The sequence below is a fragment of the Taudactylus pleione genome, unplaced genomic scaffold (genome assembly GCF_031769625.1).
Source record: "Taudactylus pleione unplaced genomic scaffold, aTauple2 ptg000086l, whole genome shotgun sequence".
Taxonomy (NCBI): domain Eukaryota; kingdom Metazoa; phylum Chordata; class Amphibia; order Anura; family Myobatrachidae; genus Taudactylus; species Taudactylus pleione.
In genome coordinates this window covers 3443387-3457614 of record NW_028284488.1, presented here as the reverse complement: position 1 = coordinate 3457614, position 14228 = coordinate 3443387, and the positions used below count along the sequence as shown (strand labels likewise).

General features: G+C 47.5%; 1 protein-coding gene across 4 annotated transcripts in view; it reads right to left on the bottom strand.

Moving 5' to 3' along the window:
* The window catches only part of TSPAN33 (tetraspanin 33), a 106516-nt gene that overhangs the window by 41349 nt on the left and 50939 nt on the right, over positions 1–14228 (bottom strand). For 3 of the 4 annotated variants that reach the window (XM_088468874.1, XM_088468875.1, XM_088468876.1), the window contains exon 2: positions 5437–5494. The exons of the other annotated variant lie outside the window; for it this stretch is intronic. In XM_088468874.1, the coding sequence (XP_088325000.1) occupies positions 5437–5494 (58 nt within the window). The remainder of the gene's footprint in view (positions 1–5436; positions 5495–14228) is intronic. 4 annotated transcript variants of the gene reach the window in all.

Here is a 14228-nt window from a genome sequence, read left to right as displayed (position 1 = left end):
AGGACGTTCCTGTGCTGAAGGAGAATCCGCCACACGAAGGAAGCATCCTGAGAGGCGAAGATGTCAAATGCATAATAGCTCACAAAAGTATGGACAGAAGACCACGTGGCAGCCTTGCAAAGCTGAACCGCAGGAGGTACCACGTCGAGCTGCCCACAAAGGACCCACAGATCTAGTTGAATGAGCCCTAACAGAGGCTGGAACAGGAAGGCCTTCATGGATATAAGCCTCAGAAATAGCCATGCAAATCCATCCTGCCAAAGTTTGCTTAGTGGCAGGCCAACCCTTCTTCCGGACGCCATAGAGGACAAACAAGGAGTCCGACTTCCTAAAGGAATTGGTACGGTCAACATAAATCCTTAGAGCCCGTACCACATCCAAGGTGGCCTCACCAACAGAGAGGTCTGGGGAATTAAAGGATGGCACTATGATTTCCTTGTTAATGTGGAAACTAGATACCACCTTAGGGAGAAAACTAGGGCAAGTGCGAAGCACCGCCCTGTCCCTATGAAAAATGAGAAAGGGAGGCCACCATGAGAGAGCCCCCAATCCTGAGACCCTTCTGGCCGAAGCACTGGCCAGAAGAAATACAGTCTTAGCTGTAAGCCATTTCAAATCCACTGAGCCCAGTGGTTCAAATGGTGGTCCTTGGAGAGCCCTCAGGACCACAGCCAAATCCCAAGGAGCCGCTGGTGGAACAAAGGGAGGCTGAATACGAAGTACACCTTGCAGAAAGGTGCGGACATCAGGAAGAGTAGCAATCCTACGCTCAAACCACACTGACAGGGCAGAAACCTACACCTTCAGAGAAGCAAGGCGAAGACTGTGATCTAAGCCCGCCTGTAGGAAAGCCAACACCCTGGATATCCGGAACACCTGAGGATCATAGCCTCTAGGGCGACACCATTCAAAGAAAGTATGTCATACTCGATGGAAGATTCTTGCAGACGCAGGCTTTCCGAGCTCTGAGCATGGTGTGAACTCCCGAACTGGAAAAACCCCTGGACCTTAAGAGGGCTGTCTCAACAGCCACGCCGTCAAAGACAGATGACTCAGGTCCGGGTAATGACAATGACCCTGTGACAACAGGTCCGGTCGTACAGGCAACAGCATCGGAGTGTCTACTGAGAGACTCCGAAAATCGGAGAACCAGTGACGTCTGGGCCACGCCGGAGCTATCAACAGGAGTGTGCCGCCTTCTTGCTTGAATTTTTGAACCACTCGAGGAAGAAGGGAGAACGGAGGGAAGAGGTACGCTAGCCGGAAGGTCGTCCGGACCGACAGAGCGTCCACCAGAAGAGCTTCCGTGTCTCTTGTTCTTGACCCATACACAGGCAGCTTGTTGTTGTGTCGGGAGGCCATGAGGTCTATCTCTGGAAGACCCCACTTGTCCACCAGGAGTTGAAACACCTCTTGGTGAAGAGACCATTCTCCTAAATGCACGTCTTGACGGCTGAGAAAGTCTGCTTCCCAGTTGAGGACTCCCGGGATGAACACCGCCGAGATGGCAGGAAAACTGTCCTCCGCCCAAGTCAGGATGCGGGACACCTGTCAGTGCCGTCCGTCTTCGGGTCCCTCCTTGGCGGTTTATGCAAGCAACCGCGGTGGCATTGTCAGACTGTACCTGCACGGGTTTTCCACGGAGAACATGTCTTGCTTGCTGGAGAGCGTTGAATACTGCGCGAAGTTCCAAGATGTTTATTGGAAGCTCAGATTCTGCTGGGGTCCACCTGCCCTGGAACAAGTGTGGACCAGTCACTGCTCCCCAGCCTCGGAGACTTGCGTCCGTCGTCAGAAGGACCCAGTTTGCCACCCAAAAGGGACGTCCCCTGTTCAGGTGAGTCGTCCGCAACCACCCGGCCAGGGACAGACGTACCTCCGGAGAAAGCACCATGGTCTGTCTCTTTAGCCGATGGGGCAACCCATTCCATCTGGAGAGGATCAACTGCTGCAGAGGTCTGGAGTGAAACTGGGCATATTCCACCATGTCGAACAGTGACACCATGGAGCCCAGTAAACCTCATCACTGAGTGAATAGATACTCGGCGGCTCTGAAGGCAACTGCGTACCCTTGCCTGTAATGCAGAGATCTTTTCCTCCGTCACAAAGACCTCTGTTGTTGAGAGTCCAACAGGGCCCCGAGATGGAGCATCCTCTGCGAGGGAACCAGGGTGGATTTCTTCCAGTTTATCAACCAGCCGTGATTCTGCAACACAGAGATTGTCAGTTGCAGATGGAGCTGGAGGACTTCTGGAGACCCTGCTAACAACAGAAGGTAGTCCAGATAAGGCAACAATCGGACCCCCTGCATCCGCAGGTGGGCTGTCATTACCGCCATGACTTTGGTAAAGACTCGAGGCACTGTTGCCAGACCAAAGGGCAGTGCCTGGAACTGAAAATGTTGGTCGAGCATCGCAAACCTGAGGAATTGCTGGTGTGCTAAGACAATAGGGACATGTAGGTAGGCGTCCTGAAAGTCCAACGACACCATGAAATCCCCAGGCTCCATCACCAGAATAATGGAACGCAGGGTTTCCATCCTGAACAGAAGAACCCTCAAAGACTTGTTGAGGGATTTGAGGTTGAGGATGGGTCGGTAAGAACCATTGGGTTTCTGCACCAGAAAAAGATTGGAATAGAAACCCATGCCCCTCTGGGAGAATGGAACAGGCACTATAACTCCAGCCTGGAGCATAGAGTGCAACACTTTCTGTACTTCCAGGGCCTTGTTCTGATCTGACGGAAGGCCCGTGGTGAAAAACCTGCTGAGGGGCATGCGCCGGAAGGAGAGGGCATACCCCCGAGAGACCACCTCGTGTACCCAAGTGTCCTTGGTAGTCAGGTACCAGCACCGGGCAAACCGAAGCAGGTGGCCTCCCCAAAGGGAGGCCCGTCCCATCAGGCTGAAGGCTTATCATCCAACTTGGGGGCTGGACGTCTGGTACTCCAAGTCTGCTTCTTTGGCTTGGCAGATTTCTTGGCTCCTGACTGTCTCGGAAAAGACTGTACTTTGGACTTACCCTGGGCCCTATAGGGCCGAAAGGACGAAGTACCAGACCCTGATGGGACTGAAGCCGATGGCAGACATGCAGACTTAGCTGCTGGCAGAGTAGCCACAATTTTGTCCAGATCAGGGCCAAACAGGACCTGTCCATTAAAAGGCAAGCATTCCAATCCCTTTTTGGAATCTGCGTCAGCTTTCCAACAGCGCAACCATAGAGTGCGGCGAGCCAACACTGCTGCCGAGGAGATTCTGGAAGTGAGACCTATATCCAAGGCTGCCTCATTAATGTACGTGGCTGAGTCTCTGAGATTGCCCACTAACTCCACCTGCTCAGCAGAAGAGTCAGTGTCCAGAGACGCCACCAAACTATCAGCCCAGCGCTCCATGGCTCTGGCCACCCAGCACACGGCCATAGCCGGTCTGGACGCCCCTCCAACAAGGGAATAAATGGATTTTAGGCAGATTTCCACCTTGCGATCCGTAGCATCCTTTAAGGAGGACATGGAGGGCATGGGCAATGTAGCACTCCTCACTAGGCATTGACATGCGAATCCACCTGAGGAGGGGTTTCCCACTTAGAAAAGTAATTATCCGCAAAAGGGTATGCACAGGCCAAGCGTTTTTGAGGCTGGTACCGTTTACCCAGATTTTTCCACGCCTCCTCTAAATGATCCACCAACTGACCAGATATAGGAAATACAGTGGCATCACCCTTAATATCCTTAAAGAAGGCATATTTGAATTTGGCCACAGGGGGATCCTCATCCTCAATAACCAAAGCTGCACGGACTGCCCGTATAAGGCCAGGTATATAGACTTTAGACTTTGACTCTGCCTCCTTAGTACGAAGGGGTACCAAGGAGCTCTTGGTCCGAAAAGTAAAAAATCTCACCATCATCAGATGTGACTTCATCTAGGCCGCTTAGGAGGCCGTAATGAGGACTCCCCTTGTAAAACGTCCGTCACGTGCTGTACCATACTGGAGAATGAATTCACCCACCAGGCTCCTGTGAGACCTGGGGGGGGCGAAAGAGGGAGACACTGGAGTACCATCAACTGCCTGGGGAACCCCTGCATGGGTGATGACACCACCGACTGCTGCGATAACCCCATCTGGAGAAACGCAGGGGGCGTCGCCAGCTGGCCCACAAGGGTTGTAAGTGCCTAAGCAAAACAAGCCCAGGGCAGTTCCTGTACAGGCGCAGTGACAGAAATCGGGCGTGATATAATATAACATGCCCTACATAATCCCTCAGTGTTCCCATCACCCTCCGCTAATGGTACATTACATGTGGTACACTTTAGCATAAGAGGAAAGTCACGTTCACTCTCAGACATGATGAGAGAAAATGGAGTGTGACTCCCCTCACAGAAAATACTTGTACTGTGAGGTAATAAACACCCTGCAACACCGCACCGCAAGGGCTTTAGCAGAAGAAGAACAGGGATAGTAAAATGGCTGACAGAAGTGAAAGTACAGGCAGACAACGCTAGCAATAAGTCACATACAATGCAGAAATCAATCCCTGCACTACCAGCACTATGATAACTACACAGACACAGAGCCTGGTAGGAAACAGTGCTGCATACTCTGACCTTATCAGAGGAGAGGTATGCGGGGGATCTGGACCATGATGCACCTGTATCCAGCAGCGGTCGCACACTTCACTCAGAAAATGGCCGCCGAGGAGCTGAGGGGAGGCGGGCCCGGGGGTGGAGTGCTGACACAGCCCTCCAGACCGCTATGGAGAGGAACAACGCTGTTCAAATAACTTCAGGGGCTGTTAACAGCCCCCCTCTGAAAATGGTAACCCGACTCCGAGCCGGGTACCTACGAAACTGATTTGCCTTGGCTCGGGGGCGTGGTATAGGAGAGGGACCCAGTGTGTCCTGGGAGGCTGAAACTTTAACTCTGAGGTGCCCAATGGACTGCCGCCATCACCTATACCCCAAGGTATCCTGTGGATACCCTATGGACCCTGAAGTAGAAATAGGGATTTTATGCAGATTATCCTCGTTTTTCGCCAAATCCTATTATTTCGAACGAAATTATAGGATATATCTCACGAAAACACATAGGGATGCCAGCTTATCGCGGACCCTGTGTTTTCACCTTTTTTGGGGTGAAAAAACGGCATTTATCGTGGATTATTTTTCGGGACACATCAGGTCCCGAAAAATATCCACATTAAGTGCCGGCGACGGGCGGCACTTCGGGGCTAATAGGATAGCCCCGTCGCGATCAATTAGCAGAGCTACTTTAGCGCTTCTAATTGGACACCCCCCATTAGTGTGTTTAAAATGCAAGGCTGTTAGGTAAATGCTAAGGAGAATTACTGATAAACAGAATGCGCACGTTTGTCATTAGGTGTGAAGTGGGAGCTGGAAGCATAGCGGTGCTGAGTGGAAGCATTCAAATGTCCTCTACTCACCAGCATGTTTCATGAGCCTTGCATAGATTCCAATGGCCACCATCACCGCTGATATCGCCTGGAAATACATCAAATCAACTGTGCTTAGGAAACATATTTAAATTACAATAATGCTAGGTCATTTTTATGGAAGATAAGACCACCACAAAATAGCCATTATTTCATTACTCACCAAATTTATATGCACTTTAAATAATATGGAGTATTCCACAACTACATTTTCTGTCTGGAGATACTTCCAGGCCTCCCAGCAGGTCACTTCTGCATCATCTTTCTCCTGATTACATATTTGTTATCTGTGCATACAACTACCCTCTTCTGACTTTGCCCTCACCTTCTCCAGCCACCCAATACAGGGGTATGCTAGCTTTTTCTTTTGCCAATAATATATTTTGAATACGGTTATCCCTTTTATTTATTGTCCACAAATGTATTAAAAAAAAAAAGTGAAGTAATTGTAATGTTAAATAATGACCAGTATCTGCTCAAACGTTTAGCAAAAAGTGGATTAAGGGGCTAGGGATCCATATTTCGTTACTTCATCCATAGCTTAAAAACTCTGTGGTAATACTTAGTAGTCATCCACTTATAGACAATTTTTTTGGCACAGCGACAGGCAATAAGGGGCCAATTTATCAATAATCACATACTCAATGCCATCTGGGCATCAATAATCACATACTCAATGCCATCTGGGCATGATATTCGTGCCCATGATCACATTGCAATATGCGATGATGGCGCAGAGATGTATTAAATAGCACACGCTGGGACAGGGGCTCTGATAAAAGCCCGTCCCTGCGATGTGCTCAGGGTGAAAAGATTGCAGCATAGGACTCTTCACCCCTTCTGCTCACATGCGTTCTACAGACCACACATGCGCGCCGGCCATTGCCTCCGGAACCCTCTCCCGGTAATTTTTGAGAATTGTATCCCATAGGCTGCAGCAGCACAATGCCATCTTCAGATGGCGTAAGCCGCGGGGACCAAACTCCGGCTTGGAAAATCTAAAAACATCACGACTGCTGTCGGAAATGGCGAGATATCTGCTGTGATCCCTCCATAATACATGTGGGAGATACTTAATATTTGCGGGTATTCCCCAAAAGCTGGTGTTTTCGGGGAATGTGCCACAAATATTTAATGACAAATAGTCCCCTATGGATCAGGCAATGCACACATACAGCTTAGAGGCGAAAATAGCCCTGTCCGCAGGGTGCATAGTTCAACATCTTCTGATGGGAGGAGATGGGCAGGAAGGTTCCTTGCTGAGAGGGGGCTTTGCAAATGAAGGAAACGGTATGTAATGCCTGCTGTCTGGATGCCTCCTGTCAAAATACCAACAGCGATATGCCAATGGTTGGTATCCAGACAGGGGTCGGGTAAGTATACTTACCCATCTCCCTCTAACCCTCCTTTCTTGTAGCCTAACCCTCCCCACCCCGCACTCTAACCCTCCCCGTTAGTGCCTAAACATAACTCTCCCCCGTTAGTGCCTAACCCTAACCCCCCCCCCCAAACCTAACCCCGCTATGCTGCCTAAACCTAACACCGTCCACGCGGCTGTGTGTGTGTGTATTGGGGTTAACTAGCATTTTCGGGACACTGGAACAACTGCACCCCCTGTAGTCTGCCACTGGCAGTGATCGCAAAATACACGCTATAGCGCATTTTTACGCGCTACAGTGATGGACTCAGTTTTTAAATATGGTCGGGTCCTACTGGACGCGCTGGACCTCATCGACCTATGGCAATCCTCAGCGTCTCCCCAGCCAATCGTCTCCACATGAGCTGGCGACAGGTGCGGTGTGTCACCAGTTGCTAAACATGCCGGTGGCTGGAGTGGAGGAAGGTAGAGAGCACTCGGTGAGGGGGAAACCCATTCCCACCTCATGCAGGGGCGCCCTCATCTCAGCTGCAGGATGGAGACAACCCAGCACCACCACCACGGGGCAGTCGAGCCCTTACTGCCCCAACGGGGTGACCAATCTGGAGATGCTGCGGAAAGACACTGGCCACAATAAGTTACTGAACGGCTGCGTCCCGCTCTCTCGCATCAGGTGGCCATATGTACAGCTAGGATAAAGTTGGTGTGTATTGCTGGGCTCAGCCCCCTCACCTGCTGTCCTTTCATTCACTAGTATCACAACTATCACAGAGGCTCCTGACCTGCACATTATGCATTGCAGACTGTTGTCACATTGCTCACTTTCTCCTCAATGACGGGAACAGTCTGCAGATTATATCATTTAGAAAAGTAATCATCCTTATACCACATTACAGCTCTAGACAGTGATGAATATATCTATCTATAATGGGGACCTTGGTATGATGCACAACATTAGACTGAACCTATTAGCATATTTGCATTAATACATGCTCCAAAACATCTTTTGTTCTGCTTTAATTGCAGTCTGAGGCCTCTCTCCCTAAACCCAGCACGGACGTCCCTTCAACCCCCAGCTCTACCCCAACTGTTACCTGTCCCCAGCACTGCCAAAGCTGCCACTTGCCCCCACCCCCAGCCCTGTCCCAACTGCTACCTGCCCGTAGCCCCAAGCTTGATTGACATGCTGCAGTGTTTGGAGGGCATGCCTGGTCTTTGTTCCTGGAAACAGGGGCGTGACAACCCAGTTTTGTTGGAGGGACTAGGCCAGGGTCTGTGTCGATGGACACAGATTCCTGGCCTCTTAAGTGGCCAGCACCCGGTCAGGCTTTGGAAAACTTCAGCTCACACAGCCTGACCAGAAGCAACCATTGCCACAATCCATCGCGATGGTGATCCCAACCTGCGACGCCGGTCGCAGTGCTGAGTTCGCAAATGCAGCAAGGAGTCAGCTGACACCTCCTTCTGCATCAGAGATGGACGGATTTGCACAGCAGTTTGTGTGCAGCTCTGCAAACCCGTCCATCTCTGAATCAGGCCCTCTGCTCCCAGCACTGCACCTGTTGGCTATGTGAGATCAAGGCAAAGCATTATCTGTACTGAATATATTTTATGAGTGTACCTTTCCATAGTTTATAGGATGCGTAGGGCATGTGGGGTTGTCTGATGGCATATGGGGAGTTTAACAGTATAAATTGTGAAGGAACCCAGAAACTGTAGAGTAGGATCCCAATTTTTTGAAAGTGATGGGTCCCAGGGACCCACATTTTTTTCGCTCAGCGCGTCCTACATCACTTGTGTTAAATAACTATTTACGTATGTCAAAACCAGGTGTATTTACTGACATTTGTTTTAATGGAATAAATTATGATGTTTGTAGATAGTACAGCCTGGCAATCAAATCAGTGCTGCGGCCCTCTTCCTGCTTGTTCCCAATCACTGGCTGGCCTCCTGTCTGGTACAGTCTGCTACCCACCTCCTGCCTGGTCTTCACTAGGGACAAGAAATGACCATCAACGGCCCTGCCATCAATGGTTTTCATTTCTCTGCAATTCACCATCAATGATGAGCCATTAATGGTTAGGCTATGTGCGTATGGTGCCAACATCAGGGGACATCAATGTTATTCCATCAGTGGCCTCCCATCTGCCATCATATCATCGATGGCCATCCCTACCAGGGACCAGAGGGGGCAGTTTAAAACAGTGTTAATTCCTTGTGTTGAGCAGTAATTATCTGGGATTATTCCTCAATGAAAGTGATATTTGTTCCTTTTGCCCTTATGACTAAATGAAACCTCCCTGTAACACAGTAAAATTCCCAGTCTACTTTCTCTATCCATCTGCCATAAGCGCCTACTTGAGTGTCCCATGCTTGGCTGAGTATCTGTCCAAACACTCATTCAGTCTCACTCTCCAGTGAGATGTAAGCATCTTGCCTGGAGCGTTCACAATCTAATATTTCTGTTTTAGAGAGGTGTCTTCTTTATTACGAACAATGGTTCTGGCAATATTCAGTATATCCTCCTACCCCTCCCCAACTTTCTGACCCTCTTGAGTTGTTAGTGCAGTGACTAGTGATGTAATGTCCCTAAATGCCAGTGCTGTTCAGTCAAATTACTGCATTATTTAGAGTACACTGCAATGTTTATTGATGATTGAATTCCATCAAAAACAAAATGATGTATTGAATTGTTTAGGATATGGATAATACAGTGGATTCCTGGCCCTATGTTTTTCTTTGTCACATGACATATCATCCATCTTGCTATACATTTATGTTTTACAAGATGACATAACAGAAATATCTAAAGTAGAAGTAACTGTTTAGACTGAAATGTTTGTACAAGGCCAGCAATGGACAGTCAAAAAAAGACCTAGCAGAGAGGAGCATTTGGTCACCATGGTAACAGCACACTTGAAAACTAATAAATTTACTTTGAATCAGAGTGGGCGGCAGCCTTTCGTACCAGCTAAATTCTGTTTTACACTAATGTGATTAAACCCTGTTAAATATCTTGATTATTCTTCCTCCTTTACTTTAACTTTGAACATGATGGTTCTCCTGATTTGCTGATTTACAGCTTGCTGCTGTGCAAACACTCAATGGGCGGAATTCAATTGTTTTAATCCCCTATCGCACCCGACGGAGCTATTCTATTCTTGCTCCTGTCGGGCGCGATCAGCTGCCAGCGCTACATTTCAGCTCGCACCCCCTGGGGGATGAGAGCTGAAATGTGCGAAAAGTGACATGGTTGGGCGCCCAGCACTTTGGTCGGGTTTAGCTGCTTTACGCGGCTAAACATGACCTCTATGGGCGCGATCAGCGCGAACATCTTGGACAATTGTATAGCGGCCCGCGATCTCCTGTCACTTTAGACGGGAGATACGGGCCGCGAATACAATTGAATTCCGCCCAATGAAGCAAATGTAGAAACCACAATGTTTCCCTAATCCCCTGTCCTGGCTGTATAGGTACTGTTAGGTCAGTTGAACGTCTGACATTAACTGAAGCAATGAAGTTTATGTAATTCATATGTATATGTTTGGATATATGTGGCTGATCCCTTATATATTATTTTTATGCATCTACTGTTTATAGTGAAAATCACTAAAAATGTAGAAACTCACTGTGAAAGAAGACTGCCCACATACTCAATGAAAACAATATAGTGTCTATCATATCCAAATTTGAACGACAAGTAATGGCCTTACTACATTTCTACAACTAGAATAGATTTACACTACACCTTCTTTAGTAATTCCAGGATACCAAAAATAGGATTTTGGTATTTACCAATAAATCCCTTTCTCCGATTCCATAGGGGACACTGGAGCATATACAGTGGGGTATAGATGGGTGTGAGAGTGGAGCCTGGCACTTTACATTTATTCAGAAGTGTAGATGGCTCCTCCCCCTTTATACCCCACCCAACTTCAGTCAAGATTAACCAAGCCCGAGTGGAGCCAGGGAGCGTAGACAACAGAGAAGGAGAGACGAAAAGAAGGAGGAACCAACCACGAAGGTCCAAGACCGGGAACAGTCAACCCAAGTGACAACCGAACTACACACTGCAGACAACCAAATTGCATCTAAAAGTCACCAACACTGTAGTAAGGAACAGCGCTGGGAGGGTGTCCAGTTTTCCCTGTGGAATCAGAGAAAGGGATTTATTGCTAAGTACCAAAATCCTATTTTCTCCTTCATCAACTAGGGGACACTGGAGCATATACAGTGGGGACGTTCCAATGCTGACCTGGCAGGTGGGAAAGCTCTGAGACTTGCAGAAGCCTGCGACCAACAGGAAAAAAAGGGGGCCAGAGAACAGCGGATAACCATAACCCTGTATGAAAAACGAACCGTACAGTCACATGTCAAACTGGCAAGCACAAGTACTGCCATGGGACCCTATCTGAAAACACAGAATGTAACAGAGCCAACAAAAAAATTGTTATAGTCTGGAAAAGAATATGAGAACAAGACACAAGGACGTGAACGACATACAGTGCTTTGCAAAAGTATTCACCCCTTTGGCTTTTTACCTTTTGTGTTACATTACAACCTGTAATTTTTATTTTATTTTTTAATCTGAATTTTATGTGATGTATCTGCACAAAATAGTCTAATTTGGTGAAGTGAAACGAGAAAAATATATATAAAAAAGAATCTTAATAAAATACAATTCTGAAAATTGGAATGTGCATATGTAATCACCCCCTTTGCTATGAAGCCCCTCAAAAGTTCTGGTGCAACTAATTGCCTTCAGAAGTCACAATTAATTAAATGAAGTCCACCTGTATGAAATGTAAATGTCACATGATCTGTCAGTATAAACACACCTTTTCTGAAAGGACCCAAAGGCTGCAACACCACTAAGCAAGAGGCATCACACCATGAAGACCAAGAGCTCTCCAAACAAGTCAGGGACAAAGTTGTTGAGAAATACAATTCTGGGTTGGGTTATAAAAAAAAATAATCCAAATCTTTGATGATCCCCGGAGCACCAACAAATCAGTCATCATCAAATGGAAAGAACATGGTACCACAACAGACCTGCCAAGAGAGGTCCGCCCACCAAAACTCACAGACCGGGCAAGGAGGGCATTAATCAGAGAGGCAGCACAGAGACCAAAAGGTAACCCTGAAGGAGCTGCAGAGTTCCACAGCAGAGACTGGTGTATCTGTGCATGTGACCACAATAAGCCATACACTGCATAGAGCTGGGCTTTATGGAAGAGTGGCCAGAAAAAAGCCATTACTTAGTGATAAAAATAAGAAGACACGATTTGAGTTTGCCAAAAGGGCGACTCCCCAAATGTATAGAGGAAGGTGCTCTGGTCAGATGAGACTAAAATTTTACTTTTCGGCCACCAAGGAAAACGCTATGCCTGGTGCAAATCCAACACATCCCATCACCCCAAGAACACCATTCCCACAGTGAAACATGGTGGTGGCAGCATCATGCTGTGGGAATATTTTTCAGCAGCAGGGACTGGGAAACTAATTCGAGTTGAGGGAAAGATGGATGGTGCGAAGTACGGGGATATTCTTGAGCAAACCTGTTTCAGTCTGCCTATGATTTGAGACTGGGACGGAGGTTCACCTTCCAGCAGGACAATGACCCGAAGCAACACTCAAGTGGTTTAAGGGGAAACATTTAAATGTGTTGGAATGGCCTAGTCAAAGCTAGAATCTGTGGTCAGACTTGAAGATTGCTGTTCACAAGCGGAAACCATCCAACATGAAGGAGCTGGAGCAGTTTTGCCTTGAGGAATGGGCAAAAATCCCAGGGGCAAGATGTGGCAAGCTCATAGAGACTTATCCAAAGTGACTTGCACGTGTAATTGCCACAAAAGGTGACTCGACAAAGTACTGACTTTAGGGAGGTGAACAGTTATGCACGTTGAAGTTTTCTGTTATGTTGTCTTAAATGTGGTTTGATTCACAATATAAAAAAAAAAAATACAACTTCACAGTTGTAGGCATGTTCTGTGAATGAAATGATGCACACCTTCAAACAATCTATTTTAATTCCAGTTTGTGAGGCAACAAAACATGAAAAATGCAAAGGAAGGTGAATACTTTTGCAAGGCACTGTATAGAGACAGTGAAGATGCAGCTGTAGCCAACCAAGAATAATCAAACTGGGAGGCAGATGCCGGCAGTGACAAAAATAGTTCAACAATGTGCAGAGCACATACTGAGCAGAAGAAAAGAACTGAACAAAGTTCCAGCTCTGACCCTACATAACAAAGACAAGAGCCAACTGTCGACTAGTACCCTGAAGAAGGACCCCTTCTTCCAGGAGCTCAAGACCAACCAATTGGAGGAATCGGTGGGTTATCACCAGAAGGTTGAGAATGCAGAAGCAGGAAGCACCAAGGTGACTGGAGAACTCCCTGCAGAAGGGTAGCAGATCAGATAGCAGGACAACAGATACCAAAACTACCAAGAAGACAACAGTCTGAATCCTCAACAAGTCTAGGCGAAAACCAGTAACCACTGGAGGCCTGAGGAATGATAAAGACGGAGCAGCGGGAAAAATCACATGAGAACTATGGTGTGTAAGACCGAGCGGCTGCATACTTCCATATGATGAAAGCACATCAACGACATCATCCCATGTCTGGTAGGTAATAAGAATGAGCTGTGCAGACGAACCCACCATCCATTGCAGCAACAGCGATGGGTCGCCTGCGAGGATTACAGAGATATAAACACACCCCATAGAGCGAGGTCCTATGTGGAACCATGATAAAAAAAAATAAAAAAAATCATACGGCCTGTGCCACAGACCTCAAAAGAGGATGTAAAATTATTGGACCCATCGGCAAGGATCACCAGTGTATGATAACAAAAGGTCCTATCTACAAAAGAAGCCACATAGAAAACGTAGGCTACGTTAAGGCATGCGAGCAACAAATAGATCTCAAATTTCTGCCAGGGTGAAAAGGAAAACTGCTAGGGAAATAAGAAACCTAGACAAGACTGCCTGCGAAGCAGAGCAGACTATAACTGAACCCAGGAAGAAAAAATCCATTGTTTAATACTTGAAAACAGGAAACCAGAGGATAACTAAAAGGTAATGTTCATAGAAAAATATGAGATATGGTAAGAACTTACCCTTGTTATCTCTATTTCTACGAAGTCCATAGGGTTCCACAGGATACCTTGGGGTATAGGCGATGGCGGCAGACATCCAGGCACCACAGAGTTAAATTTTCAGCCTCCCAGGATGCACTGGGGTCCCTCTCCTATACCCCGCCCCCGAGCCTCAGGCCACTCAGTTTCGTTACAAGCCATAGGCCGGAGCAGGAGCAAAAAAGAGAGAGAAGACAGTCTGGAACACACAAGAATCACATTCTCACCAGAAGGAGACGGAGAAACCGGTGACCAGATCAAAGCC